A 25,485-nucleotide genomic window follows, 5' to 3' on the forward strand; every position below is an offset into this window, starting at 1 on the left:
ACTATCATAAAGTTCTGGTGACCTGAGGGGACTATTATCGATAGTTCTGGAAGGCACAAATGAAACAGGAGAACCCCAAGAAACCCCTACCTGTGCCGGAAGTCAGTCAACAGCTTCCAATCCGCTGTACCGGTTTTGGCAAGGGATAAAAGGTGGAACAAGCTGGGGGCCTAACCAACCTCCACAGTTCCGGTTATCTCCAGGGTTAAATCTCCCAGCTCTCCGTTGTATTAAAGTCCAACCATCATCAGTAGGTGGAGGGAAACCGGAGGGATACAAATAGGACAGTGGGAGTGCTAGAATGGAAGTTCCTGGACCATGACTTTTCTAGTTGCAAATGTATCTCAATGTCCCGGGATCGTCAAAATTCACTAAAATACAGTCTCCCCTAATGTCCTTGTCGGAGTGTCCCACCCATGAAACCCTTTTGACCATAAATATTCTACTCACAATATGCATAGGTAGTGGTCTAAATTGATTAAGCCAGGCCACGACCTTATTGCGTAGAGAAGCATATGATTCATGTAAATGTAAAGGTAAATGTACAGGAATTTATATAGCGCAAATCACCAAGCGGTTTCTAAGCGCTTGCTTAGGGAACCCGTCTTGGTATTCCCCCTGTGAGATAACCCCGTCAGGGTATCCGCAAGGTGAAAGCCAGACATCCCGCCACGAGGGGCCGTTGTGGAGATTAAGCAAGCTATTGCCCAGAGTCGCAGAGTGTGAACCCATGAATCGAGTAGGCACCGGAGCGAGAATTGTCGAGTCCATGGACATTTTAGGACTCAAGACCCCCCTGAGCCGGTAATTGAAACCTGGTCCCAGGCTGACCTCTGCTTCCAGGTCTGCCTCCTCTAACCAGTGAGCCACACCAGTGAGCCACACTTCTCCACCTTCATGGTCACCTTTTTCCAAAACTGGTATTCCTTCTAATACTACCAGATAAGGACTTACTTCCGGCAGAAGGTCGATATGAATTCCTTCGCTGGCAGATAGTTTCTTCAGGGACCCATCACCCAAATTTGTTCGAGACATTTTACTCAGTGTTACACCTGGGGCCTTTGCCTGTAAATTAGGAGAGGGAGCAGCTGCAACCGGTATGTCCGAGGGCTTGGGTGGTGGAATTATAGGGTCATTAACAGCCCACATTCCCGAAAGATTAGAAGGGGGGCCTCAGCCCTAGGTTCTTTCGCCTTTTTCCGGGAGTCAGCCTTACCAGAGGACACAATACCAATCCTGTCTAGTTTTTCCTCGATCTTGGTTAACCTCTCAAGGACTGGGCGGAGAAGAAGTCTGAAAAGATCTCCTATCTTGTTAATCAAGGGGTCCTCCACATCCACCCCGGTAAGTACCTGACTTCCTAACCCATTAGCCTCCGGGGACAATCTCACAGGGGTCGTGGTTATGTTAGAAGTGTGTACAATTGCCTTGGTAGTCTCGGAGGCCTGCCCTTTGTCAATTGGAGCTTTTCCCTGGCGTTTGGTAACTTTTCCCAACTTTTGAACATTAGTAGTGACCAGACGCTGTGTAGTTTTTGGAATGGCCCCTTGACGCCTTTCCCGAAGTTGTCTGGTATTATGCTCCTTGACAGGACTTGGCTCTGTTGGAAGTTCGTGGGGGGTTAATCAAAGGCAAATCAGAGGCGGTGGTTTGGTTCCCTTCAGAAAGATTTTCAATATCATAAACCAGTGGGTCGGAAATTAAAGACTCCAAGGAGGGAAGTGCATCAGGATTAGAAGGACTGTAATGATTGGCCGGAGTCCTTGCATTGGCTATTGGACCCATTGAGGATCTTCTGGCAAGTGCCAGATCCTGAGAAACCCGCCTCTCCATGATTGTAATACTCTGATCAATGGCTGAATTCATCCTAGTGATGAATTTTTCCATGGAACCTATTAGGTTTACACTGGCCGTCTTACTGCTAACTTCCTTAGCTGCCATTTACAAATGAGTCACAACAATAATACAATTACGAGGGTACACTGTACAGACAATAAGACCCACCCGATGGTAAGATGTAAATGGGGTGGCCTGCCCCGCCCTTGAACGATCTTGAACGGGCTTAAACAGGCCCGCCCTCGGCCCTGGCTTTGCCCTGCGCCTCGTCCCGCGCGCATCCCGCATGCGCGTGAGATTATCAGCCTAAGTAGGAGGTGCAGGGGGGTGGGGCGGGAAGAGGACCCAGGTGCGGCCGATGTCTATGGCTGTCAGAACCAGCTCTTAATACTGGCCGGTGACACAGGAGCAGAATGACGCAAGCTCCCAATTCCTCCTCAGAACTCCCCAGCCACACACAATATTAAATGTGTAGCCAGAAGAGCCCCATTGGGGAAAGGGGAATTGGACAGAGAAGAGAATGCACACACACACAAGTGTTGTCTTCTTTTCTTCTTCTTATGTTGACATTCTATCTTCTGCTCTACTGGTTTAGTTTGCTGAAAAATAATATTACATGTAAATCACTCTCTGACCTTTCTTCTCCTTCTAGCTTTGTTCTCCTTCATTCACTCTGAACCTACCCAGGAGCTGTGTGCCTTTGCTTCTCTTCTTATGCTACTTGTTCTTCTGTTCTTAGTATTATTCACTGTAATGTAATGGACTTGTCTTATTAGTAATTCTTTCTCTTTATTTCTAACTCTTATTCTTTCTCCACATGTGCTCACCTACAGTACAGAGAACTGCAGCCTTGGTAAGTTTCCTTTTCTTCTTCACCTTTATCTATTCTTTTTATTTATCTAACTACAGTTACTTCACTGTTTGTTATTTATTGCTACTAGAGGCTAAGACACTTATCTCAATGCCCTTACTTTTCAGCTGTCACAAGGAGTTTGCCCACAGGCATGCTTTCACTCTTTAAGCTGCACGAGTGTCTATTTGGAAACGGCATTCACTTCAAACTAAACGCCGTCACCTCTCAGACACTCATGTCGAAAATGTTTTAGCAAATTTATATTAAAGACTTGTGCTGACTCTAGGCTCACACTAGTCGACTTATCCTGAGGTACTGCGCACACGCTCTAAGGAAGCAGAGCTTCTGACGAGCATGCGCAGTTACAAAAAGCAGGAAATTAGAACAGTCTTACTTAGGATAGCTGGCTGGAACACAGACTCTAATATTTCCTCCAGGATACTCGCGATGCGTAGCTTCTTTTCCCTAACTAACGCAATGCGTTAAAGACACCTCCTACTCCTCCAACTGCTCAGGTGAAGTTCTCTGCGCGCCTCACCTGTAACACTCCAATCTCCCAGTCTGACTAGAGCGCTGACCCGTTTTCTATTATGGAACATACGGCCGCCATGTTGCAATCGGCCTTGTAACCAATGCTGTTTACACAATTTAGACAACGCGGCAACCATCATCCCTTTCTTATCATACTGGGTACTTTTCTTGATAGGGGACCTTTTAGTTGGGGACCTGACAGTGGCGCTGTGCAACCTGGTCCTCGCAGTCCCGCGGGTGTTACCAGCAAATGCCCAGAGTCAGCAAAGTTCTCCTGTGGCTGGCGGCGTCCCAAGGAAGCAGCAGAGTCCCAAAAACGTAAGTCCAATCGCCTCGAGCGGTACCCTCGAAGCGGGGGCCGGGAGGCGCTATATAGTACTGGGGGTGGGGCGGGTAGAGGACCCAGGTGCGGCCGGTGTCTATGGCGCTGTGCAACCTGGTCCTCCCAGTCCCGCGGGTGTTACCAGAAAATGCCCAGAGTCAGCAAAGTTCTCCTGTGGCTGGCGGCGTCCCAAGGAAGCAGCAGAGTCCCAAAAACGTAAGTCCAATCGCCTCGAGCGGCACCCCTACACCTAGTAGAGCTCATTGTTCTTAAATAAAACGTCCTATACACACCGGACCATCTATTGATTGGTCCATTATGGGGATCCAAACGGAAAAAGGGGAAACTAGATACACTGCGGATGACATGGGAGAGGGGCGGCTGGAGGTCCCTAGGTTGGGTTTCTATAACATGGCGACACAGCTTCAACATGCTGTACAATGGTTGATGAGAATGATAACTGGGAGAAGCAACTGTTGCAAGGTACGCACCAGGGGACCCAGCTCCCGGACCTCCTTATGTTGGGATCCTGGGTGCCCGAGAGGCTCCCATATATTATTAGACACGTGGCTGCTATTTGGGAATATGCAATCAAAACTGCAGTGAAGCACGTGCCCTCTGCCCCGGAGGCCCCACTTTGGGCTGTGGTTCAGTTTAAAAAAATAAGTCGAACAATGTCTATTACCAGATGGACGGAGGGAAGCTGCCAGATGATGGGAGATTTGTACTTGGGACAGAAATTCCTCACTAGGGAGGAGGTGGAATCAATGTTTGAGTTTGGAAGGGGGCTAAGATCTCAGTGGTGGCATGGGAGGTGTGGCCGGCCTTCCCGGAGGAGCTGCCCATCACCGCCATGCTTCAGGTTCTCGTTACCTTGGCAGCGGGCTACAGGCTGGTATCTCACATTTACAGGGCATTACGGGAGGACCTTGCCGCACCCCTGCTTCCAATTCAAACTAAGTGCGATGCGGTGCTGGAAGAGTCTCTAACGGAATTGGACTACAAAAGGGTACATGAAGGGGTTAAGCAAGTTAGTTCAAATTCCAGATTTAAACTAACCCAATTCAATATTGTCCATCAAACTTATTTGACTCTAAATGTACTCCATAAAATATACTTGGACCGCCCAGCTAATTGTCCCAAATGTGGATATAACGAAGCCCAGTTCTTGCACATGGTATGGGATTGTCCACAGTTAAGTCACTTTTGGGGATTGATATTGGAATACTCACGACGGGTCACGGGTTGGAAGCTACCCCAATCTATTAAGGATGTATTGTTAGGTCTTCTCCCTAGGCCCAAAGGAAAAAGATCACACATACCTTCCTCCAGTTGGGACTAGTGCTGGCTAAAAGGAGGATTGCAATTAACTGGATGGGTTTGGTGCCCCCCACGGTGGAAAATTGGGTCAGGGATTTCCGGTAATGGGCGACGGCAGAGCTAATACGAATGAGGCGTGTTCGTAGAGATGAAAATCTAGAAGAAGAGGCAAGGGCCTGGTATACTATGCTCATGAAGATCCCCATGGGAGAGGGCGGCACTCCCCAAATGTCAGGGGAACTATACATTGAGAGTGAGAGACCAGATGGAGAGACGCGGTCACACAGCACTCTAGTTTAAGAACTGGGTAGAAACGTCTTTTCAGACACATAAGATGACCTGTGTTACATGATCCGATGAGGAGGTTTCTTTTGTGTGACCCGGGGGGAGGGAGGTTGGGAAAGTTGGAATTTATTATGTTATGATTTCCTTTCCTAAGATTTGCCTGGTGTGTCCAAGAACACTACTATGCATATTAACACTAAGAACTCTGTTGAGACTTATTCCTTTACAGGATTTTATTATTTCCTTGAATGTACATCACCTACTCATGATTATTTCAAATATGTAAATACTACTACGAATGCACTGTACTGTGTTTTTCTGGATGTGCATACATAATAATAAAAAACAATGTAAAAAAATCAAACATGTCCTATACATTGATTTGCACACCTGTATGACTTATTGTCTCTGTATGTTTCTGATGTATGGTGCTCTGACAATCCACAATGGTATGAGAAGCGCTATAAAAAAATGAACACAAGAGAGGAGCTAAGGAGAGATGGGGGCATCATTGGAGAGCATGCAAAAGAAACAATTGATGGACAGAATGCTGGACAATGCAAATATTCACCCCTAGTCACAAGGATCTGGGTTTAATTCATCATTCTTTTGCTCACCGCACCACCCCAGTTCGGACCCAGCCATGTGCAAATCAGTCTTGACCCTGTTCCTTGTGGGAACAGTCCATCCCAAACTGCCAAGCCGGGTCCTCCCTGGACTGGAAACAAGCATCCTGGGACTGGTTTCAGGGCAACACCCTTCATCAGCCAGGATAGCTTGATTCCAGTGGTGTAGTGAGCACAGGTATGCCCAGATGTGGCCTGTGCTCTCCATGCCACTGGAGTCAAGCTATCCTGGCTAATGAGGGGTGAGACCCCAAAACCGGTCCTATAATGCTTGTTTCCAGTCCACGGAAGACCTGGCCTGGCAGTTCGGGCGAGACTTTTCCCATTGGGCGCAGGGTCAAGACTGATTTGCATATGGCTGAGTTCAAACTGGAAGGCACGGTGAGCAAAAAAACGATGGATTTAGACCCAGACCTCTGTACTGGGGTGAATGTATGACATTGTTCTGCATTCTGTCCATCAATCGTTCTTTTTGCATTTGTCCCCTCTAGTGGGACAGGTATGCCCAGACGTGGGTCCCGTGCTCTCCATGCCACTGGAGTCAAGCTATCGTGGCTGATGAGGGGTGAAGTCCCGCAACCGGTCCTAGGATGCTTGTTTTCATTCCAGGGAGAACCTCACTCCTACCCAAAACAATCTGCACCACTCCTACCCAAAACAATCTGCCACACTCCAATCCAAAACAATCTGACCCACTCAAATATGAAACAAAATGCCCCACTCCAGTCTAAACCTGCCTCAATCCAATCTACCCTTCTCCAATCTAAAGCAATCTGCTCCACCACAATCCAAAACAATCTGCCCAAATCCAATCTGCCCGCTCCAATCCAAAACAATCTGCCCCAATCCAATAACCCTGCTCCACTCTAATCCAAAACAATCTGTCCCACTTCAATCTGGCCCACTCCCATCCAAAACAAGCTGTCATTCTCCAATCCAAAACAATCTGCCGACTCTAATCCAAAACAATCTGCCCGACTCTAATCCAAAACAATCTGCCTGACTCTAATCCAAAACAATCTGCCCCACTCCAATAAAAGCAATCTGCCCCATCCAGCCCAAAACACGCTGCCACACTCCAATCCAAAACAATCGGACCCACTCCAATAAACATAATCTTTCCCACTCCAATAAAAACAATTTGCTCCACTACAGCACAAAACAATCTGTTCCAATGGAAAATAATCTGCCCCCTCTAATCTGCTCACTCCAATAAAAAACACTCTGCCCCACTCCAATCCATCTCACTCCTATATACCCCCTTCAATCCAATCTACCTCACCCCACTCCAATCCACTCCACCCCATTCCAATCCACCACATCCCAATACACTCCACTCCAATACACCCCACTCCAATTCAATCCACCCCACACTAATCCAATCCAATCTGTCCAATCCAATCCACCTCACACCAATCCAATACAGCCTCCCCACTCCACTCAGTTCAATCCACCCCACCCCACTCCAGTCCAATCCACTGCATACATTCCAATCCACCCTACTCGAGTTCATTCCAGTCCACTCCACTCCAGCCCAACCCGCCCCATTCCAATCCAAAGCAATTTGCCCCAATCATAAAACAATCTATCCCACTCCAGTCTTCCCCACTGCAATCCAAAACAATCTGCCCATTCAATTCTGCCCTACTCCAATCTGTCCCACTCCAATCCAGAACAATCTTCCCCACTCCAATCTGTCCCACGCCAATCTTAAACAACATGCTACTCCAATCTACCCTGCTTCAATCTAAAACAATCTGCTCCACTCCAAGCTGCCCACCACAATCCAAAACAATCTGCCCAATTCCAATCTGCCACACTCCAATCCAAAACAATGTGCCCCACATCAATCGAGAACAATCTGCCCCACTCTATCCAAAACAATCCGCCCCACTCCAATAAAAAATCTGCACCACTCCAATCCAAATAAATCTGCTCCACTCCAATTTGCCCCACACCAATCCAAAACAATCTGGCCCATTCTAGTCTCAAACAATCTACCCCACTCCAAACCAAAACATTCGGACCCACTCCAATCCAAAACAATCTGCCCCACTCCAAACCAAAACAATCTGGTCCACTCTAATCTAAAACAATCTGCCCCATGCCAAACCAAAGCAATCTGCTCCAATCCAAAACAATCTACCCCACTCCAAAACAATCTACCCCACTCCAATCTTCCCCACTGCAATCCAAAACAGTCTGCCCCACCCTAATCTGTCCCACTCCAATCCAGAATAATCTGCCCCACTCCAATCTGCCCCACGCAAATCCAAAACAATCTGCCCTAATAGAAAACAATCTGCCCCTCTAATCTGTTCCACTACAATCTGCCCCACTCTAATCCAAAACAATCTGCCCCAATATAAAACAATCTGCCCCTCTAATCTGCCCACTCCCATGAAAAACAATCTGCCCCACTCCTATATACTGCCTTCAATCCAATCCAACTCCCCCACTCCAATCCACCCCAACCCACCTCAATCCAATCCACCACATCCCAATTCTCTCCAATCTACTCCACCCCACTCCACTCTAAACCAATCCTCTCCAATCCAATCTGCCCAATCCAATACATCCAAGTGGTTCTGTCGGGTATAGACAATCTCTTTGAGGTGGGCTGTAGGCAGCTCCAAAGCACACAAACAAGCAAAAACTCTCTGATAGTCAAAGTTTTTATATTTTTAAAAACAGAAAAAAGAAACAATATAATTGGAATTACTTCATTCCACTCAATTACTGTCAATTACTTGGCCATTACGTGAGTAGTGACTGTGGTGAATCAAGTGACCAGTGCAACATATAATAGTGACACTTATTTACAAAAACATTCATTTACAATAAAATCAGGACCGGGGGGAGGTTTAAAACGATGTGATTTCTATCGTTTATGCGGCCAGTCTTATATAAGTAAATGTTCCAAGGAAGATAAGTGGTTAGTGTCCATATTCCTGGAGTTAACTTGGCCAAAAGTGGGAGAGCGTCGACGTTTCGACCCTGGTTGCGCTCCAGTTGGTAGTCGCGGCGGGTCTTTACCAAGACAGGGGGGGGGGGAGGGGATCGGTCAGGAGGTGATTTCTTCCAGAGGGTAGCCCGTTGGTCAACCCTTGATATAGTAACATCAGCGATCAAAACTCCGCGATGTAGCCAAAGGCGATCTGGATCTGAACGCCAACCGAGCTGTCCCACCGCTCGGTTGGCGTTCAGATCCAGATCGCCTTTGGCTACATCGCGGAGTTTTGATCGCTGATGTTACTATATCAAGGGTTGACCAACGGGCTACCCTCTGGAAGAAATCACCTCGCTCTCCCACTTTTGGCCAAGTTAACTCCAGGAATATGGACACTAACCACTTATCTTCCTTGGAACATTTACTTATATAAGACTGGCCGCATAAACGATAGAAATCACATCGTTTTAAACCTCCCCCCGGTCCTGATTTTATTGTAAATGAATGTTTTTGTAAATAAGTGTCACTATTATATGTTGCACTGGTCACTTGATTCACCACAGTCACTACTCACGTAATTGCCAAGTAATTGACAGTAATTGAGTGGAATGAAGTAATTCCAATTATATTGTTTCTTTTTTCTGTTTTTAAAAATATAAAAACTTTGACTATCAGAGAGTTTTTGCTTGTTTGTGTGCTTTGGAGCTGCCTACAGCCCACCTCAAAGAGATTGTCTATACCCGACAGAACCACTTGTTTGTGAATTACGTATACCCAGGTTCTGAGGGACACAGGGTCACCCCATTTTGTTAAAACAATCCAATACATCCACCCACTCCACTGTGGCGCCTCGGGGCTGCCCTGTACGTTGAGCGTGGGTGTAGGTGGGGCTACAGTCCCTTCAAATAGACTGACAGACACCGGTAATCTGGGTAACGCAGGTTTTATTAACTTAAAGGTTCGTTTTCGGTGTACGGTTTTCCTATAGTAAGGCAGTGCTGTCTCAGCCTCGTCAGAGAGTCTTTGATAGCGTTTCTCTGCTGCTATTCTTCGCGCGTCCCGGTGGATTCTGGGACTGGTGGTCCTGGCGTTCTCCTCCACGGTGTCGTGACGTCTCCGCCGTGCAGGGAGGAAAGAGAACAGCGTTTTAGCTTACTGGCTTGGAGCTACAGCATGGGGAAGGGAGTGAGGGATCACACGTGCACAACTCTCCGTCTATGAACTACAGTGCTGGGTAGTGAGGGAGGGGTAGTGCATAGGGTGTGAGTGACGAATCACTTTGGTGGTTTAACCCACTTAAAGCCCGCCCAGCCTGAAAGCCGTGATCGTACCTCTGGTAGCCACACTTCCCTCGATGAAGTGTGGCTGGGCGAAGCGCCTTCCTGTTGGCCTCCTGGCTTGTCGGTTTCTCCCTTCAGCTTTCCGCTCTCCGTGCTCCTTTCTCTCTCCTCGTCTTTGACCGTCCCTTCGGTTCCTCGCCGTCCTTCCGCTCTCGTCTCTGCCTCCTGCCTCCGATGTTCCTCCGTCTCCCGACTCTGCTCCGCTCCTCCTTCTCCTTCTCTCCTCGGCTCCCGGCTCTCCTCCGCTCTCGAACTCCGCTCGTCCTCTCCTCGCCAACCGTCACTCTCTCCTCCGTCACCTCCAAATGTATAACACACCTGTGAGGATTCCTGGGCGGCCTTTACCTGAGCCGAGGGGGCGTGACCTGTGACGTTGTCTCTGTCCAACTCCGCCCAATTAAAGTAGCAGGACTCTCCAGCATCCTCTGGATCCGTGTCGTCCGGTTCTTCCGTGTTTCTCCAGGCCCCTGTATGCTGGTCAAAGAGAGGTGAGACAGGTAAGCCTGGCGGACCCGAATCCTCCCCGTCACATCCACTCAAGCCTACTCCACTACAGTTCAATCCACCCCACCTAGTCCAATCCACCGCACACCATTCAATTCCACCACACTCCAGTCCAGTTCAGTCCACCCCACTCCATTCCATTCCAATCCAACCCACTCCAGTCTAACCCAGCCCAACGCACTCCAATCCAATTCACCTTAATCCACCCCACTCCAGTCCAATGCAGTCCAATCCAGTCCATTCCAATCCACAATAATATACCCCACTCCAATCCCACCCATGCCAAACTACCTTAATCCAAACCCCTTGAGTCCATTCCACCCCACTCCATGTCACGCCAAAAAGTCCACCCACTCCAATCCTGACCACCCCACACCAATCCAATCCACACCAATTCAATTCACCCCACTCCAATCCACCCCACGCAAATTGAACCCACCCTACCCAAATCAACCCACTTTATCCCACTCCAGTCCAGCCCTTCCAATTCATCCCACTCCAAGCCAATTCACCCCACTCCAATCCAATGCACCCCACTCTGATCAATCCACCCCACCCCAACCCAATCCACCACATCCCAATTCACTCCAATCCACCCCACCCACCCTAATCCAATCTGTTCACTCCAATCCAAACTACTTCACCGCAATCCAATACACTCACCACACTGCACTCCACTCCAGTCCAATCCACCCTACCCCAGTCCAATCCAGCACACACCATTCCAATCCACCCTACTCCAGTCCAGTTCAGTCATCCCACTCCAGTCCAACCAAGCCGATTCCAATCCAACCCACCCATTCCATTCCAATCCAACCCACCCCATTTCAATCCAACCCAACCCAACCCATTTCAATCCCTCTCAGTCCAATCAAATGCACCTTAATCTACCCCACTCCAGTCCAACGCAGTCCTATCCAGTCAAGTCCAACGCAGTCCTATCCAGTCAAGTCCAATCCACATTAATCCACCCCACTTCAATCAAATTCACCCTACTCCAGTCCAATCCACCCCCTTCAAATCCAGTCCATCCCACTCCAATTCAATCCACTCCACCACTCCATTCCACTTCATTCCACCCCACTCCATTCCAATCTACCCCATCTAATCCACCCACTTCAATCCAATTGATCCCACTCCACTCTCATCCAATTCATGCCACTCCAATTCAATTCACATCACTCCAGTCCAATTCACCCAACTCCAATCCAATTAACCCCACTCCAATCCAATCCATCCCACCTCAGTCCATCTTACTCTAATCCAATCTACCCCACCCTAATCCACCCTACTCCAACCCGCCCCAAGCCACCCACCCTATTGTAATCCAACTCACCTCACTCCATTACACCCCATCCAGTCCACCCACTCCACTCAAATCCAATCCAGCCCACCCTATTTCAATCCAACCCATTCCAATCCACCCCACCCCACTCCACTACAATCCATCTCACTCTACTTCAATCCACCCCACACTATTTCAATCCAACCCATTCCAATCCACCCCACCCCAATCCATCCCACTCTACTCCAATCCAATCCACTCCACCCCAATCTGCCCCAATCTACTCCAATCCACCCCACTCAATCCTAATCCAATCCACCCCATTCCACTCCAACCCACCCCATTCCAGTCCAATCTACCCCACTCCAATCCACCCCACCCCAGTTCAGTCCATCCCAACTCAGTTCAGTCCACCCCCACTCCAATCCAATCCACCTCACCCCAATCCACCTCACCCCAATCCACCCCACCCCAATCTACCCCAATACACCCTACTCCACTTCACTCCAATCTATCCCACTCCACACCCACTCCAATCCAATCCATACCACCCTATTTCAATCCAACCCATTCCAATCCACCCCACCCCACTCCACTACAATCCATCTCACTATACTCCAATCCACCCCACCCATATCCCCCCACACTATTTCAATCCAACCCATCCCAATCCACCCTACCCCATGCCACTCCAATCTATCCCACTCTACTCCAATCTACTCCACTCCACCCTACTCTGCCCCATCCACTCCAATCTAATCTACGCCAATCCACCCCACTCAATCCCAATCAAATCCACCGGATTCCACTCCAATATACCCCATTCCAGTCCAATCCAGTCCAATCTACCCCACTCCAATCCACCCTACCCCACTCTATTTCAATCCATCCCACCCCAGTTCAGTCCACCCCAACTCAGTTCAGTCCACCCCCACTCCAATCCAATCCACCCCTCCCCAATCCACCCCATCCCAATACACCCCAGTCCACTCCACTCCAATCCACCCCACTCCGATACACCCCACTCTAATCCACCCCACTCCACTCTAATCTGCCCCACTCCACTCAAATCTAATCTACTCCAATCCTCCCCACCCTATCCCAATCCAATCCACTCCAGCCCAGTACAGTCAACCCCACTTCAATCCACCTCATTCCACTCCAATCCAATCCACCCCATTCTGCTCCAATCCACCCCATTCCAGTCCAATCCAATCCACACCACACCACTCTAGTCCAATCCATACCGCACCACTCCAGTCCATTCCACAACACACCACATTAGTCCAATCCACACCTGTCCAGTCCAATCCGCACCACTCCAGTCCATTCCACAGCACACCACATTAGTCCAATCCACACCTGTCCAGTCCAATCCTTACCACTCCAGTCTGCATGAGCCATGTACCCCTAAAGTGTCTAAGTTAATTCTTAGACATTGTAAGTGCACTAATGGCAAAAAGATTATATGGTGCTGGAAGTTTGTCATTACGAACTCCATAGCACCATAAGGGCTTAACTGAAAACTGGGAAGTTTGGTATCAAACTTCTCAGCACATTAAACCCACACTGATGATGGTGTGGGATTTAATGAAAAATGCACTCAGAGGGCATCTTAGAGATGACCCTGAAAAAAGACCTAAGTCTAGTGTCCTGGCTGAGTGGCTGCTCGCCAGCTGCCACCCCCAGACATGATTCTGGACCCCTGGGTTGAGAGCCTGCCGAGGGCCCTGAAACAATGCACATCCTGGGACGAGGTGCCAAACCTCCTCTCTCAGGATGGGCAGGGTCCACGAAGGGGAAGCTTCAAAGGCTTGCCGCCTTGAGCTAACCCAGCAATTTGCTGTTCTCAGCAACTGGCCCCCAACCGGTTCTGACCTCCACTTTGGGTGGGAGAATTGGTGGGAAAACCAAGTTAGGTGGAGAAGTGTGTCCACCTTTGCCAACCCCACCCCTCAGGTGGGGGAGGCGAGGTGAAGCACAACTCTCAGTCCCTGCTGTCTTGCAGATGGAGGACCCAGCCAACCAGAGTGAGGCCTATGTCCCCTCCTACTGGAGGGTGGCATAACAGGGGTGTACCCACCTCAAGAAACGGACCAATTGGTCCCAACCTGTACCTACCTGTAGCGCCCCTAAGTCTAGTATTATGGGGCAACCCCGAACCTTGCTTTCTCAGACAAGAGAGAAGGACTGAAGAAGCCATGCTGAACTAAGAAGAGGAGGATGCCCACTGACTTGGCCCCAGCCCTACCAGCCTGTCTCCACCTCAAACCTGCTCCAGTGGAAAGCTGCTGTATTTTGCAGCCAGCTGCCTCCAAGTATCAGGAGGAACTGTTCTTCTTTCCAAATCCAAGACTTTGTCTCCGGTGAGCACTGGATTTGCTCACCCATAGACTCTGGCTCCAGCCAAATCAGCAAGTCTGCACCACTCTGCATCCCAACGCCCACAGCCCGAATTTGAGTGGCCCAACACCACAAGGAGGTCTCCCCAGTGAAGCTGACCTGGGATCTGGTGATCTCTGACCTGCCTTAAATCTCCAATTGACGCCTGCAGCCCGTTTAGGAGGATCCCCCAGATCGCAACTGGAGCCAATAAGAAAAGCCTGACGCCTAAAGACACCCCTGCACCTGATATCCTACAGCCTTGGGTGGCCCAACGGACGGTGTCCCAGCATCCCCAAGAATCCCAACTTACCTCTCCAACCAGTAGTCGCCTCCAGACGATCTTCGTTCCGAGCCTGCAGTGTTTCTTACAACCGGAGAAACCCCATTGAAACCAATGGAGCAACCGATGCCAAACAAACACCCTGCACCCGCCGCCCCTGTGCCACTGTGGGTGCACCTTAGGTGCTAAATCGGATCCCCCTTTGCCTGGAGCCTATAACCATGAGCTTTGCTCCCACAACCATGGGGCTGGCTCTGAACAGCCACCAACCAGAGTACCCCTATCCCCTATTGGATAACATTGGGCCTCAGCACTCTGCACCCGGTGGCCCTAATGGCACAAAGGTGATTTGAGAGTGCACCCTCGACCTTGGAGGAACACTGGTTCTAACCCCAGAAACCCAACTCCCACAGCCAAGTACTTACCTGTAAGCTGATAACTCAATTTCTTCCCATAGGATTGCATTGAGCACTTTTCTTTTGAAATTGTTCTAAGTGTGGAGATGGTTTGTATGGGAGTCTAATAAACTGCAAATTTACAAAAACTGATGTACATACCTTTCCTCTAGGAATATCACACTGATTAGAAAAAGTAATCTATAAAGTAATCTGCAAAGTAATCAATTGTAATCTATGGGTGATTTCAGCTGTATTCAAAGTATTTACAAACCTGTAACAAAGTCGGGAAACAGCAATTACAACGCAACTTTTACAACGCACTACCATTACAACAAAACATTTACAACGCAGGATCCATTACAACGCATGCCATTACAACGCAGCTGCTATTACAACGCTAGCCATTACAACGTAAGTATGGGTCAGTATTTAATTAAATTTTAACCCCTACACCATCCAACACTTACCCTACTATTACGCCCCCCTGGAGTTAGAATAGTAATTTTAACCCCTACACTATCCAACACTTACACTACTATTACATTCCCATTAATAAAAAAAAATACTTACCCATACTTACGTTGTAATTGCATGCGTTGTAATAGCCGCTGCGTTGTAATGGCATGCGTTGTAATGGCATGCGTTGTAATGAATCCTGCGTTGTAAAAGTTTTGTTGTAATTGTATGCGTTGTGAATGTATGCATTGTAACGTCATACATCCAACAAAGTCATTTTCGTTCAGCTTGCTTGTATTGTTCAACCTGCCTTGAAAAGTACTATTTACACTTACCTGTCCCAGGCTTGCTTGGTTCTAGAAAATGAATATAACTAAATATTTTTATACAAACAAATTGGTCTGAGTTCAGTCTATGAGTGTGTGACCTCATTTCTTTCCTCAGTGTGTACAATAAATGCTAGCACTACCCTCTAATAAAGCCTTACTGCTCGCCCTCACTACCACAACTAGAGAGTAAGGTATTATCTACTTTTACCTCTGCCTACATTTGGGGTTCCACTGGACTCTGTGTACATTATACCCTACTTTGGTGTAGTATATACAGAGCTAGCTTCCTACAAGGACATATAAAAATTGAATGTTACCATGTCTTTACATTGACCGGTCCTCATAAGCTATTTTCATTGTAGCTGTCCTATGTAGAAAACCAGAGTACAGAATAAAATATAATACTTTATCTCAGAAACAAATAATCTAGAAGTCCAGATGAGCACAGAGGATACGGCAGGCTAGAGATTACAAATGACAGGAGCAAGGAGGAGGGCTACCACTCCCTCGAGCCCCCAGCAGCACTGGGGCACCAGGATTGCCTCCACTGGAGGACCATCTCACTCCCTTCATCTCTGCTGAAGACCATCGCAACTCCACATCACACAACAATCCGACAAAGACAGAAAACTACCCCTGGCTCTGTGGCACTGCCCTCCAAGCAGCTGTCGGCAGGTGGGTAAGAAGCAAGAGGTGGTAGGAATAGCTGCAGCTCCACGAGGTGAGCGGTGAAAGGCCCCCCCAAGGTGCATGAGCACACCCAGGCATTTCTACGGCTCAGCTGGAGGCAAGGTCCACCCCTTGCGGCCTGGGGATGGTAGGCTCCGGGAGCAAGGCTTAGGGTGGAAGGCTCAAGGCTGCTTCTTCGTCCCCAACACACCTCCGCCAGAGTGCTGCAGGATCCTGGCATCAATTGATCACCTGCTGAGTTCTCTGACCTTAGGCAGGCTGGCCAGCTGCAAATCGACAGCTTTTTAGCACTCTGGTCAGCAGTATTGGAATTGCAGGTAAGGCTGTGCTTTTCATAGCTGCCAAGTTTTCGGATTGCTGATGTGTGACATTTTTATGGTTTCAATGTGGATATGAGTAACATTCCAATGTCAAATGTGTGACACTTTAAATGACACTTTCTCAGGAGTAAATCAAAGGAATAACCGGTATTTGAATAACTTTGAATTTTATCATCATGTATGGAGAAATTACACAGTAATGAACATATGCCTAAAACCAGACAATCTTTATGCTTTTTTTTTTTTAAAAAAAACAAACAATTATTTGGTAATAAACTTCAATAAATCCAAATCAGTTTAAACAAAAACAGAAATCCATAGTAACTCTGAGGTACGCCCCCCACCCACACACGAGGGAACACAATTGGTACCAATGTCAGAAATGAAAAATAAGGCACAGTGATGAAGATTGAAACAAAGCAAAGTTTACATAGCAGAATACTTGGCACGCTAATATTTTATCTTCATTCATTCAAATAAGACCAGTTCAGCAAAGGAGCCCAAATAGCCAGACCTAATCTAGCATATATGGCTTTTTCAAATCTGAAAATTTACAAGAGCCTTCCCAACCATAGTTGTCCCATTGGAGGAATAGGGTCAAGCCAATGCGCAGCTATACACAGCCTGAAAACTGTACAGGCAACAAATAAAAAGATGTAATTTGGATTCCGAGGATGAGCATCGCCTACCCCCAATACAATCAATTTAGGTGTAAGATCAATTTCTGTGCCAAGAGCACTTGTTAAATAGCCTTTAACTCTGTTTTTCAAAGTATCAAGTGTCAGACATGCGCAAGCATGTGGAAGAGGTCTGCTGCTGGTTTTTGGCAGCGGGGGCAAGTAGACCCATCTACCCTCTCCCATTCAGCAATCTTCGAAGGTGTTCTGTATAAATTAAACCACATTTTATAATACTGAAGTTGTAAATTTGTTGCCATAAATGATGTCTGCGCTATGAGTAATGAGTCCTCAGCATCCACAGTATTGAGCTCTAATTAATTTTGCAGCCGGTCCACATGTTTAGTAAGGTCATCGGGCACTAAATCAGAGCGAAGTTTATAAAGCCCCCCCAATGAACAATAATCTTTAATTAGTAGCTCCATTACCGGTACTTTAAGAAAGCCAGAGGTTCCTCCAAGTTTTTTAGCTAATAAAATCTCTTACTTGTAGATATTAAAAAAAATTGTCGATTTATCCAGCCATATTTGTCCCTAATGATATCAAACAGAAGCAAATCACACCCACATAAAATATCTCTGATTGTTCAAATTCCATTATGATACCACTGCTTCATATATCCATCATTAAAAACATGGGGCAAGAGGTTATTCCTAAATATAGGGTTGTATGCATTATATCGCCCCAGTCCCAGCCTCTTCCGGACCGCAGTCCAAACTTTAAATGCACAAATTAAGGTCTTAAACCTCACCCGCTTGTAATAATTGAAGTCGCTATTTCATAGCAGACCCCCCTTAACTTCAGTACCCACAATCAGGGACAGAGGACCGATCTCTTATAGCCTCATTCTTTTCATTAAGCAATATCTCCATATTCTTCAACATCGTAGCCCAATGATATAATTGAAGGTTAGGTACGGCCCACCCGCCCCTTTCTCTGGATAGCGTTAACAGTCTCAATTGGCCCAAATAAATCTAGAAAACAGTTGGTTCATTAACTTAAGCCAAGAGTTACTAACTGACAAAGGAATGGCCCCAAAAAAATATAATATCTTTGGAAAAAATCATTTTAATAATATTGCATCTGCCCACGAGAGTAAACTTCAAATTTTCTAGATGAGCAAATTCCGTTTTAAATTTGCTGATTAGAGGGTTTAAATTATTATCCATAACTTTAGATACATCTGCCTCAATTTCAATCACCCAAAAATATATGCAAAGATACTGGCGACCCGCTTGGCAGCTATAATCAAGCAATTATGCCAGCTGCATCTAATAAGGTGATAACGCACTGAATATGTTCTATCGTACTTCGTCCTGGCACAAATCCACGCTGAACAGGTGACACTAATTGCTTGATTATAGCTGCCAAGCGGGTTGCCAGTATCTTTGCATATATTTTAATGTCGCTGTTTATCAGAGTAATAGGCTGGTAGGACCCCATTTCTTCCGGTGGCTTTCCTTGTTTAGGGAATATGGCTATATTGGCGGCTTCCCAGGATTTCGGGACCCCCAACCCGTTCTGGGCATTCAAAAAAGCTTGTTTCATAATTTCTAGCAATGATGAAGCAAAAGTCTTATAACATTCTCCCGGTATTGAGTTTGGTGAATTGTGTCATTTAAAAACATCATTTGTTCTGGTATCATGCAGGTTCTGAATAGTGCTTCAAGGCCTTGTACCTGCCAATCTTTTGTACCCCAAATGGTTTTTGTTTCAATGTTATTTTTCCAATAATCAAAACCAAATGTCATCATTTTGTCATAAAATGCTTCTGAATATATCAATTTAGAATTTGTCAGCATTGTTTTCATTCCTGTTTTATCTAACATTTTGTAATAAAACGTTTCTGCATCACTGGTGTTAAACCCTGAGAAGTATTTGAATTTCTCAAAAAATGCTTTAGAACTGCTTTTAGGTGGTGTAGAACAATGTTCCCATTGATTATACTTAAAAACATTTCTAGGCTGTGCAGATTTATGCAAATAATGATCGCCATAGTGTGTATAACAGAATAACTGTTCATAACTAGACGAACCTTGTAAATAATCATGTTCTGTGAATCTAGCTGACATTACTAAATCAGACATCATGTCATTAATACTGTTAAAGTCCCAATCATCAGAGAATGTACTAGGTTTTACAAAGTCACTTAAGGAAACCTTCAGTTGATGAGGATACTTCAGGATTTCGACCGGACCATAGATCTCATAGTCAGTTTTCTCCCATACTACCCCACCAGGTATTGGAATGGCTGTGACATTTACTGTTGACAGTTCTCTTTTCTTCACGTGGGATGATCTGTGTGGTTTGAGGACTAGGTTGATGTTCTGACTTGCTGTGTCCATTCAATTGTAATAAACTTACCTAAAATTAAAACTCAAATTAGGCATAGTAGGAGTATGAGTACCCCTGAAATAATCCAATGCTCAATCAACAGTAAATCCAGATATAATTCTTTGATTTGTTGAAGGAGTCCTGTTGTATTTTCTTTAGAATACTTTTTTGTTTCTGGCATCACTTCGGGTCGTTTTGATCTTCAGAGAAGTTGATGAAATAACCAGAGGCAGTTCTGTCAATTGATGGGATTGTTCTTTCAATCTGTCTTTCGGTAGCACTTTCTGATGCCACATTATTGTAGACTGGTGTTGTTTCTTGACGAACTGTTTCAATCTGTGTCTCAAGAGGCACGAGTTCCATGGCATTATTGCATAGTCCTTCTCTGTGCACTGCAGGCTGATCGAATGTGATTAGTCTTTCAGTTTGAACCTCTTGGATTGTTGCAAGTTTGGGTATTCTGTTGTTTCTTGGGAGTCCACTGGGCCTACTGTTGATTATAGGCCACATGGTTGTGATTTTACCAGGTCGATAGACACGACTCTGTTCTCCTTTTTACCAGCAAGGGGTGGTAGTACTACTGATCTTGTTCCGGTGACTGCCAAGACCGGTACTGCTTTTCTGTAAGAAGGCCCAAATTCCTTCTTCACCGCGATTTTTTCTCTGACTAGATCCCCAATTTTTGGAATCCTGACAGGCCTTGCTGGGGCTGTTGCTTGTGGTGCCTCGTCAGTGGTATCTGGCTGTTGCTTTAACTTTATGTTGCTTAAGGATTTTCTTGTTTCATTCAGTTCCTGTAAAACAGCCAAACGATCTTTGATGTCAAAGTCTGTTTTCTTATCTTGTACCACTGATACCTGACTATCTAAGTCCTGAATTCTCATTCTAATTCCGAACAATAGTTCATATGGGCTGAAACCTTTTAGAGATTTTCTTGGCAAATTGTTAAGACTGGACTGGACACTTATTAAATGTTTGACCCACCCAGCGCCTGAACCTAATACCTTCGCTGTTATAGATCGCTTTATGTCTCGGTTTTTTCTTTCTACCACACTATTCCCTTCGGGGTGCGACGGACAAGAATACCGCAACCCAATTCCCATGCTGGCCATGGCCTCCCTATAAGCTCGAGAGCTAAAGGCAGGACCCTGGTCAGAATGGAACGTGGTAATTGCGTATGTGCCGATAAAGACTCGCAAATCTTTTATAACCGTTCTAGCGTCAGCCGGGCGCTGGGGGCCTCATTTTTTAAGTGTGTTTAGCCTTAAGGATGTACAATGGGACGCGTTTCTCTTTTTTGATAGCGCGGATAGATTGCCTGATGCTTTCTATTAGGGCTTCTGACACTACACTGGCCGGTTCTCCACTGCGATCTCTGTTGCAGTCTTCACAGTTTTTTGCAAACTCATGAATGCCTTCACTCATTTCCGGCCACCAGTACTCTGATTCTAACTCTCTCAGAGAGTCCCTGATTGTTTGGTGTCTCAGACCCAACCCCATGTGTGCTTCCTGTAATAGGAAGCCCCTCCGGTCCCTGTTTGGAATTACCCTATCTCCCACTCCAGGGATTCGAGCAAAAGGAACGGAGTTTGCATCGATTACGTATGCATAATTGAGTGGATAGTTCACGGGTAGTGCTGCACAGTCGCCTTTTACGGTCGTTTTTACTGCCAGCATGGTTTCCCCGTCTATGTATTTTTCTGTACGCTTTGTGGCTACGGAAGCCGGTTTAGTTGCTTCCGCTGTGGCTGTATTAGCCAATGAATTCCCTGCAACGTGAACGCCATCACGTTGAAGACTCTGTGCGTGTATCATGTGAGTCTTTTGTAGTTCTTTCTGTAAACGAGCTACCTGTTTCCAGAGCAATTTATGCTTTATTGTGGCACCTGTGTCATCTTTGTAATCGTTTTCAATCCAACTCTGCAGTTTATTATTGTAAGAGTTGACACAAAAATGAGAATCGCACACGATACGTGTCGGGAATTCACGTTCTGCATTTTCGAGCGCCATCTTTAAACATCTTATTTCAGCTCTCCGAGCCGAACAGTTTCTCAATGATTCAGTTTTTGTTACTTTCGGTCTGAATTTACCGCACAGCCAACGACCTTTAACAATCGCACAGGCTGCATCGTAGGATTTGCTCTCTACGTTGAAATGCTGTACAAATCTATCTGTATAGATTATACAGGCGTATTGTGGGAGAGGCAGCAGTTCGATTGGCAGAGGATATTCTTCTTCATATTCTAAATCATTCAGTTCTTCGAATTGCGGGGCGAAATAGTATTTCACATCTTCCGCTCCTAGAGAATCTACACACTGTATCCATTTCGGATCCAGTGACACTGTAGGCAGGTTTACTGGGCTGAATAGCGCCTCGAAGGCGGATTCCGCTGTGAGGATATTAATCCTTTTGCCGTGTGCTAGTTCTCGTTCATTTGCTAATGCAATTTGCACTGCTTTCACAGTTCTTTCTGTGTGACTGAATGTTTTTTCTGCTTGTGTGTACAAGTGAGATTTAATTGAAATTGGTACCTTTTCTCCCTCATTAGAGGTTAGGTACGTGAATCCGCATCTTCCTGGGATGACTCGGATTACAAGATCGCGTGTGTTGTCACGTGTATCTAATTTTGTTTTAGCTAACATGTCTGTTTGCAGTGATCTCAAAATTTCTGTGTGTTTTTGAGTCCAGGTGATTTGTTTAAAATCAGGTTTAATTAGTTCGTAGAGAGGTTTAACCCTCTCTGCGTAATTTAGAATGTAAGTTCTTCCGAAATTCAGAAAACCTAGTATGGATTGTAAATTCTTCAGCGTTTTTGGAGCTTGGAGTACAGCGCACTTCTCTAAGAAGTTGTCCGCTAGGCTTTTTCCTTCACTTGATAATTCGTACCCTAAAAATAGTACTGTCAGATGGGCAATTCGAGACTTTTTAAAGTTGAATTTGTAACCCTCTGCTGTGAACCCAAGTATAATGGTGTTCACTCTTTTCAAATGAGTATCCAAGTCGTCGTCTGTGAGATAGATATCATCTACATAAGATAATGCCTCATCATCATATATTTGTAGTAACTCTGTTACCCTAGCTGAGAATAGTCCTGGGCTGTTTTTGAACCCCTGTGGGAGTCGACAGATTTTTTCTGCGACCCAAATGCTGAGAAAGCGGTCAAATATCTGCTTTCTGGTGCAATATTTTGACAAAAGAAACCATTAGATATGTCTAATGTCATTTTATATTTTTTCCTAACTATGTTATTCATTAGGGCTGCACTATGCGAGTTTTGTACTGCAAATGTTTTGCAACATGCATTAAGGTGTCTGTAGTCCAAGACTAGACGATATGAATTGTCTGGTTTGGAGACAGGAAACAAAGGATTGTTCATTTGAGAGGTGCATGTTTCAATCACCCCCTGGTATTCAAGTTGATCTAAGATCTCCCTGACTTGTTTTTTAGCTTCTTGCTTAATGGGATACTGCCGTTGGGCAGTTGGTTCACTTTTTAATTGTATTTTGTGGGGAGGTGAGTCCTCATCCCATCCTACATGATTTTTATATAATGCCGGTGCCTGGGCTACTGCCCATTTCCTTGCATAATTATATTTTTTGTGAATCGGAATGTGATTCGAGAAGGCAGGCATAATCATTTCTTCGCCACGAGGGCACTCCCTGACAAACTCTGGGGGCCAATCTTTTTCAGCTAACAGAATATCATAGCCTTTTGAGAGCTTATCCCAAAATAGACCCTTTATTTTCCTAGTCTTATCACCCTCTATACGCAATGTTATTTCTTATATCTTATGGGGCTCGCTAAGTCTGGTGTCGGCAGTTTCAAACTGAATGAATTCATTTGTGTCCACTGTCTCCAGATGACTCATCAGGATCTTGCGGGCTATACTGATTTCTGCTGCACTGTCCAACATTGTCAATGCCCACTCCCCGTTTTTCAACTGTGTCCTCAGTATTCTCGGCATGGTTGATTACTCTAATACTGGCTACCTTCTTTTTTGGAAATTGAGATTTTTTACTCTGAGCAAGTTCCTTGTCTTTGGACTTGGTGTGCTCTCCTGGGTCTGACCGTCCTCTTCTTTCCGATTTCTGCGAAAAAGATCGAGAGGGACGTGTATCAATACTTTGATATCTATCAGGTTTTTTCAAATTATCCCTATTTCTAAGGTTGTATCTTTTCTCAGAGGGCTCCCTCTGGGGAGACTGGTGTTCTCGAGTCAGAGTTCTTTCCCTCCGTCGAGGAGACCTTCCTCTGGACTGGAAAACTTTTTCCTTGGGAGTGGACTGTTTATTTCCATCCCAGCTCTTTTTAGGAGTGTTTAAATTATTTTTAATAAAAAAAATTTCAGGATTTTCGAGCAGTTGGGGCTTTACTGGTTTCCCACCCAAGCTGTCTCTACCTAATTCTTCATAGCATTTTTCTATGATTCTGGCAAGCTCGACTGGCTGATCTGTTATATCGGTTTCCTTCAACTTCTGGCGGATCGCCACAGATGCCGCTTCTCCTTTTATGTTGGCTAATGATATAGCCGAGACCTGCTTGAAGTCTTTCAGTAATTTCATACCAAGAGTTAAAGCGGGTTCTGGACCGTATTCATTTTGAATCTGTTTTAGCACATCTGGTATTACCGCCATAGACGGAACACCATGTGTTTTTGTGTAAATGGAAGCAAAGACTGTACCCCAAGTGTCACAGTCCTCCACGTGTGGTGCGATTCCCATAGGAAGGCAGATGGTCAAGATTCTGTGTTTCTCTATAGGGGTAGTATCAGGAAATACTGCCTCTATTTGAGTGATTTTCTGTGCTAACCAGAAAGGAATTTGTTCCCGTTTTACGGGTGTTTTACCAAGACATGACTGTATGTTCTGTGGTGTAATTTTATTAGTGTTCCCCTGATGAGGGGTCAGCTGTGGTACATTAACAGCTGGTTGGACTGTTGCAGTCCGCATTACATATTGGACTAATTGCCTATGTATTTTTATTAGTGTTTTTAGCTGTACTAACAGCTCTTCCTTTGACATTTTTGCAATGTCCGGATGTGGTGTGTAGCTGGCTAGAACCGGCCACGTTGCTCCTGGTCTACCTAGTGGACCGAGCCTGGTAATATGATCATTATGTTTTAGGGCGCCATTAAACCAGAGCAGGTGCTCTTGTAATTTTAGTGGGATTTCAGTCTCCTCGAAAGGAGCGTACTCTTCCGGAGGTTTCTCTATTTTGTAATAGTGAAACTCTTTTGTTCTAGCGTTTGCCGCTGGAAAGTTTATCCATGAATAGAATACCTCTGTCTGCCGATATTCGTGAGCCTCTATCATGAAAATTACTGTACCACCTTGAGGTGTCAGTCCGTTTTCTATAAGTTTTAAAGTTATAGATTTTCTTAAATGTACCGGGATGATAATTGCACCCGGTTCAGTAGTAGTGTCGGGACCCTGCTGAGTCGCATCTGCTGCGGCCCCAGTGGTTCCGTTTTCTCCTGGCATTGTATAAATGCAAGGTTTGCAGAGTAGGTCTCCAAGGAGACAAAGATTAGGTGCACAATATTTTGGAACACTGTATCCTTCAACGTTGAATAAACCAGAGCTTTACATAGGAATCTCTTCCTACTGAGTTCGGGCGGATTTTAACCTTTCACCCACTCCAGACGTCTATTGGAGTATTTACGGGAGAAAGGGGTCTGTGTGAAATATGCACGACTGAGTTACTCTAATGTCTTGCGTTAGTTTATCGCCTTACCAAACGTTGGGCGCCATGTAGTGTAGTTCC

At 45.9% G+C, this 25,485-nt stretch overlaps 1 protein-coding gene across 1 annotated transcript in view; it reads left to right on the forward strand.

The window, feature by feature from the left end:
• Nucleotides 1-3,641: 3,641 nt before the first annotated feature.
• The window catches only part of LOC147692141 (uncharacterized), a 605,572-nt gene continuing 583,728 nt past the window's right edge, over nucleotides 3,642-25,485 (forward strand). The window contains exon 1 of the mRNA XM_086939503.1: nucleotides 3,642-3,758. Within this exon, the coding sequence (XP_086795629.1) occupies nucleotides 3,642-3,758 (117 nt within the window). The remainder of the gene's footprint in view (nucleotides 3,759-25,485) is intronic.

Source organism: Lissotriton vulgaris, chromosome 9, assembly GCF_964263255.1.
Source record: "Lissotriton vulgaris chromosome 9, aLisVul1.2, whole genome shotgun sequence".
In the NCBI taxonomy this organism is placed as follows: domain Eukaryota; kingdom Metazoa; phylum Chordata; class Amphibia; order Caudata; family Salamandridae; genus Lissotriton; species Lissotriton vulgaris.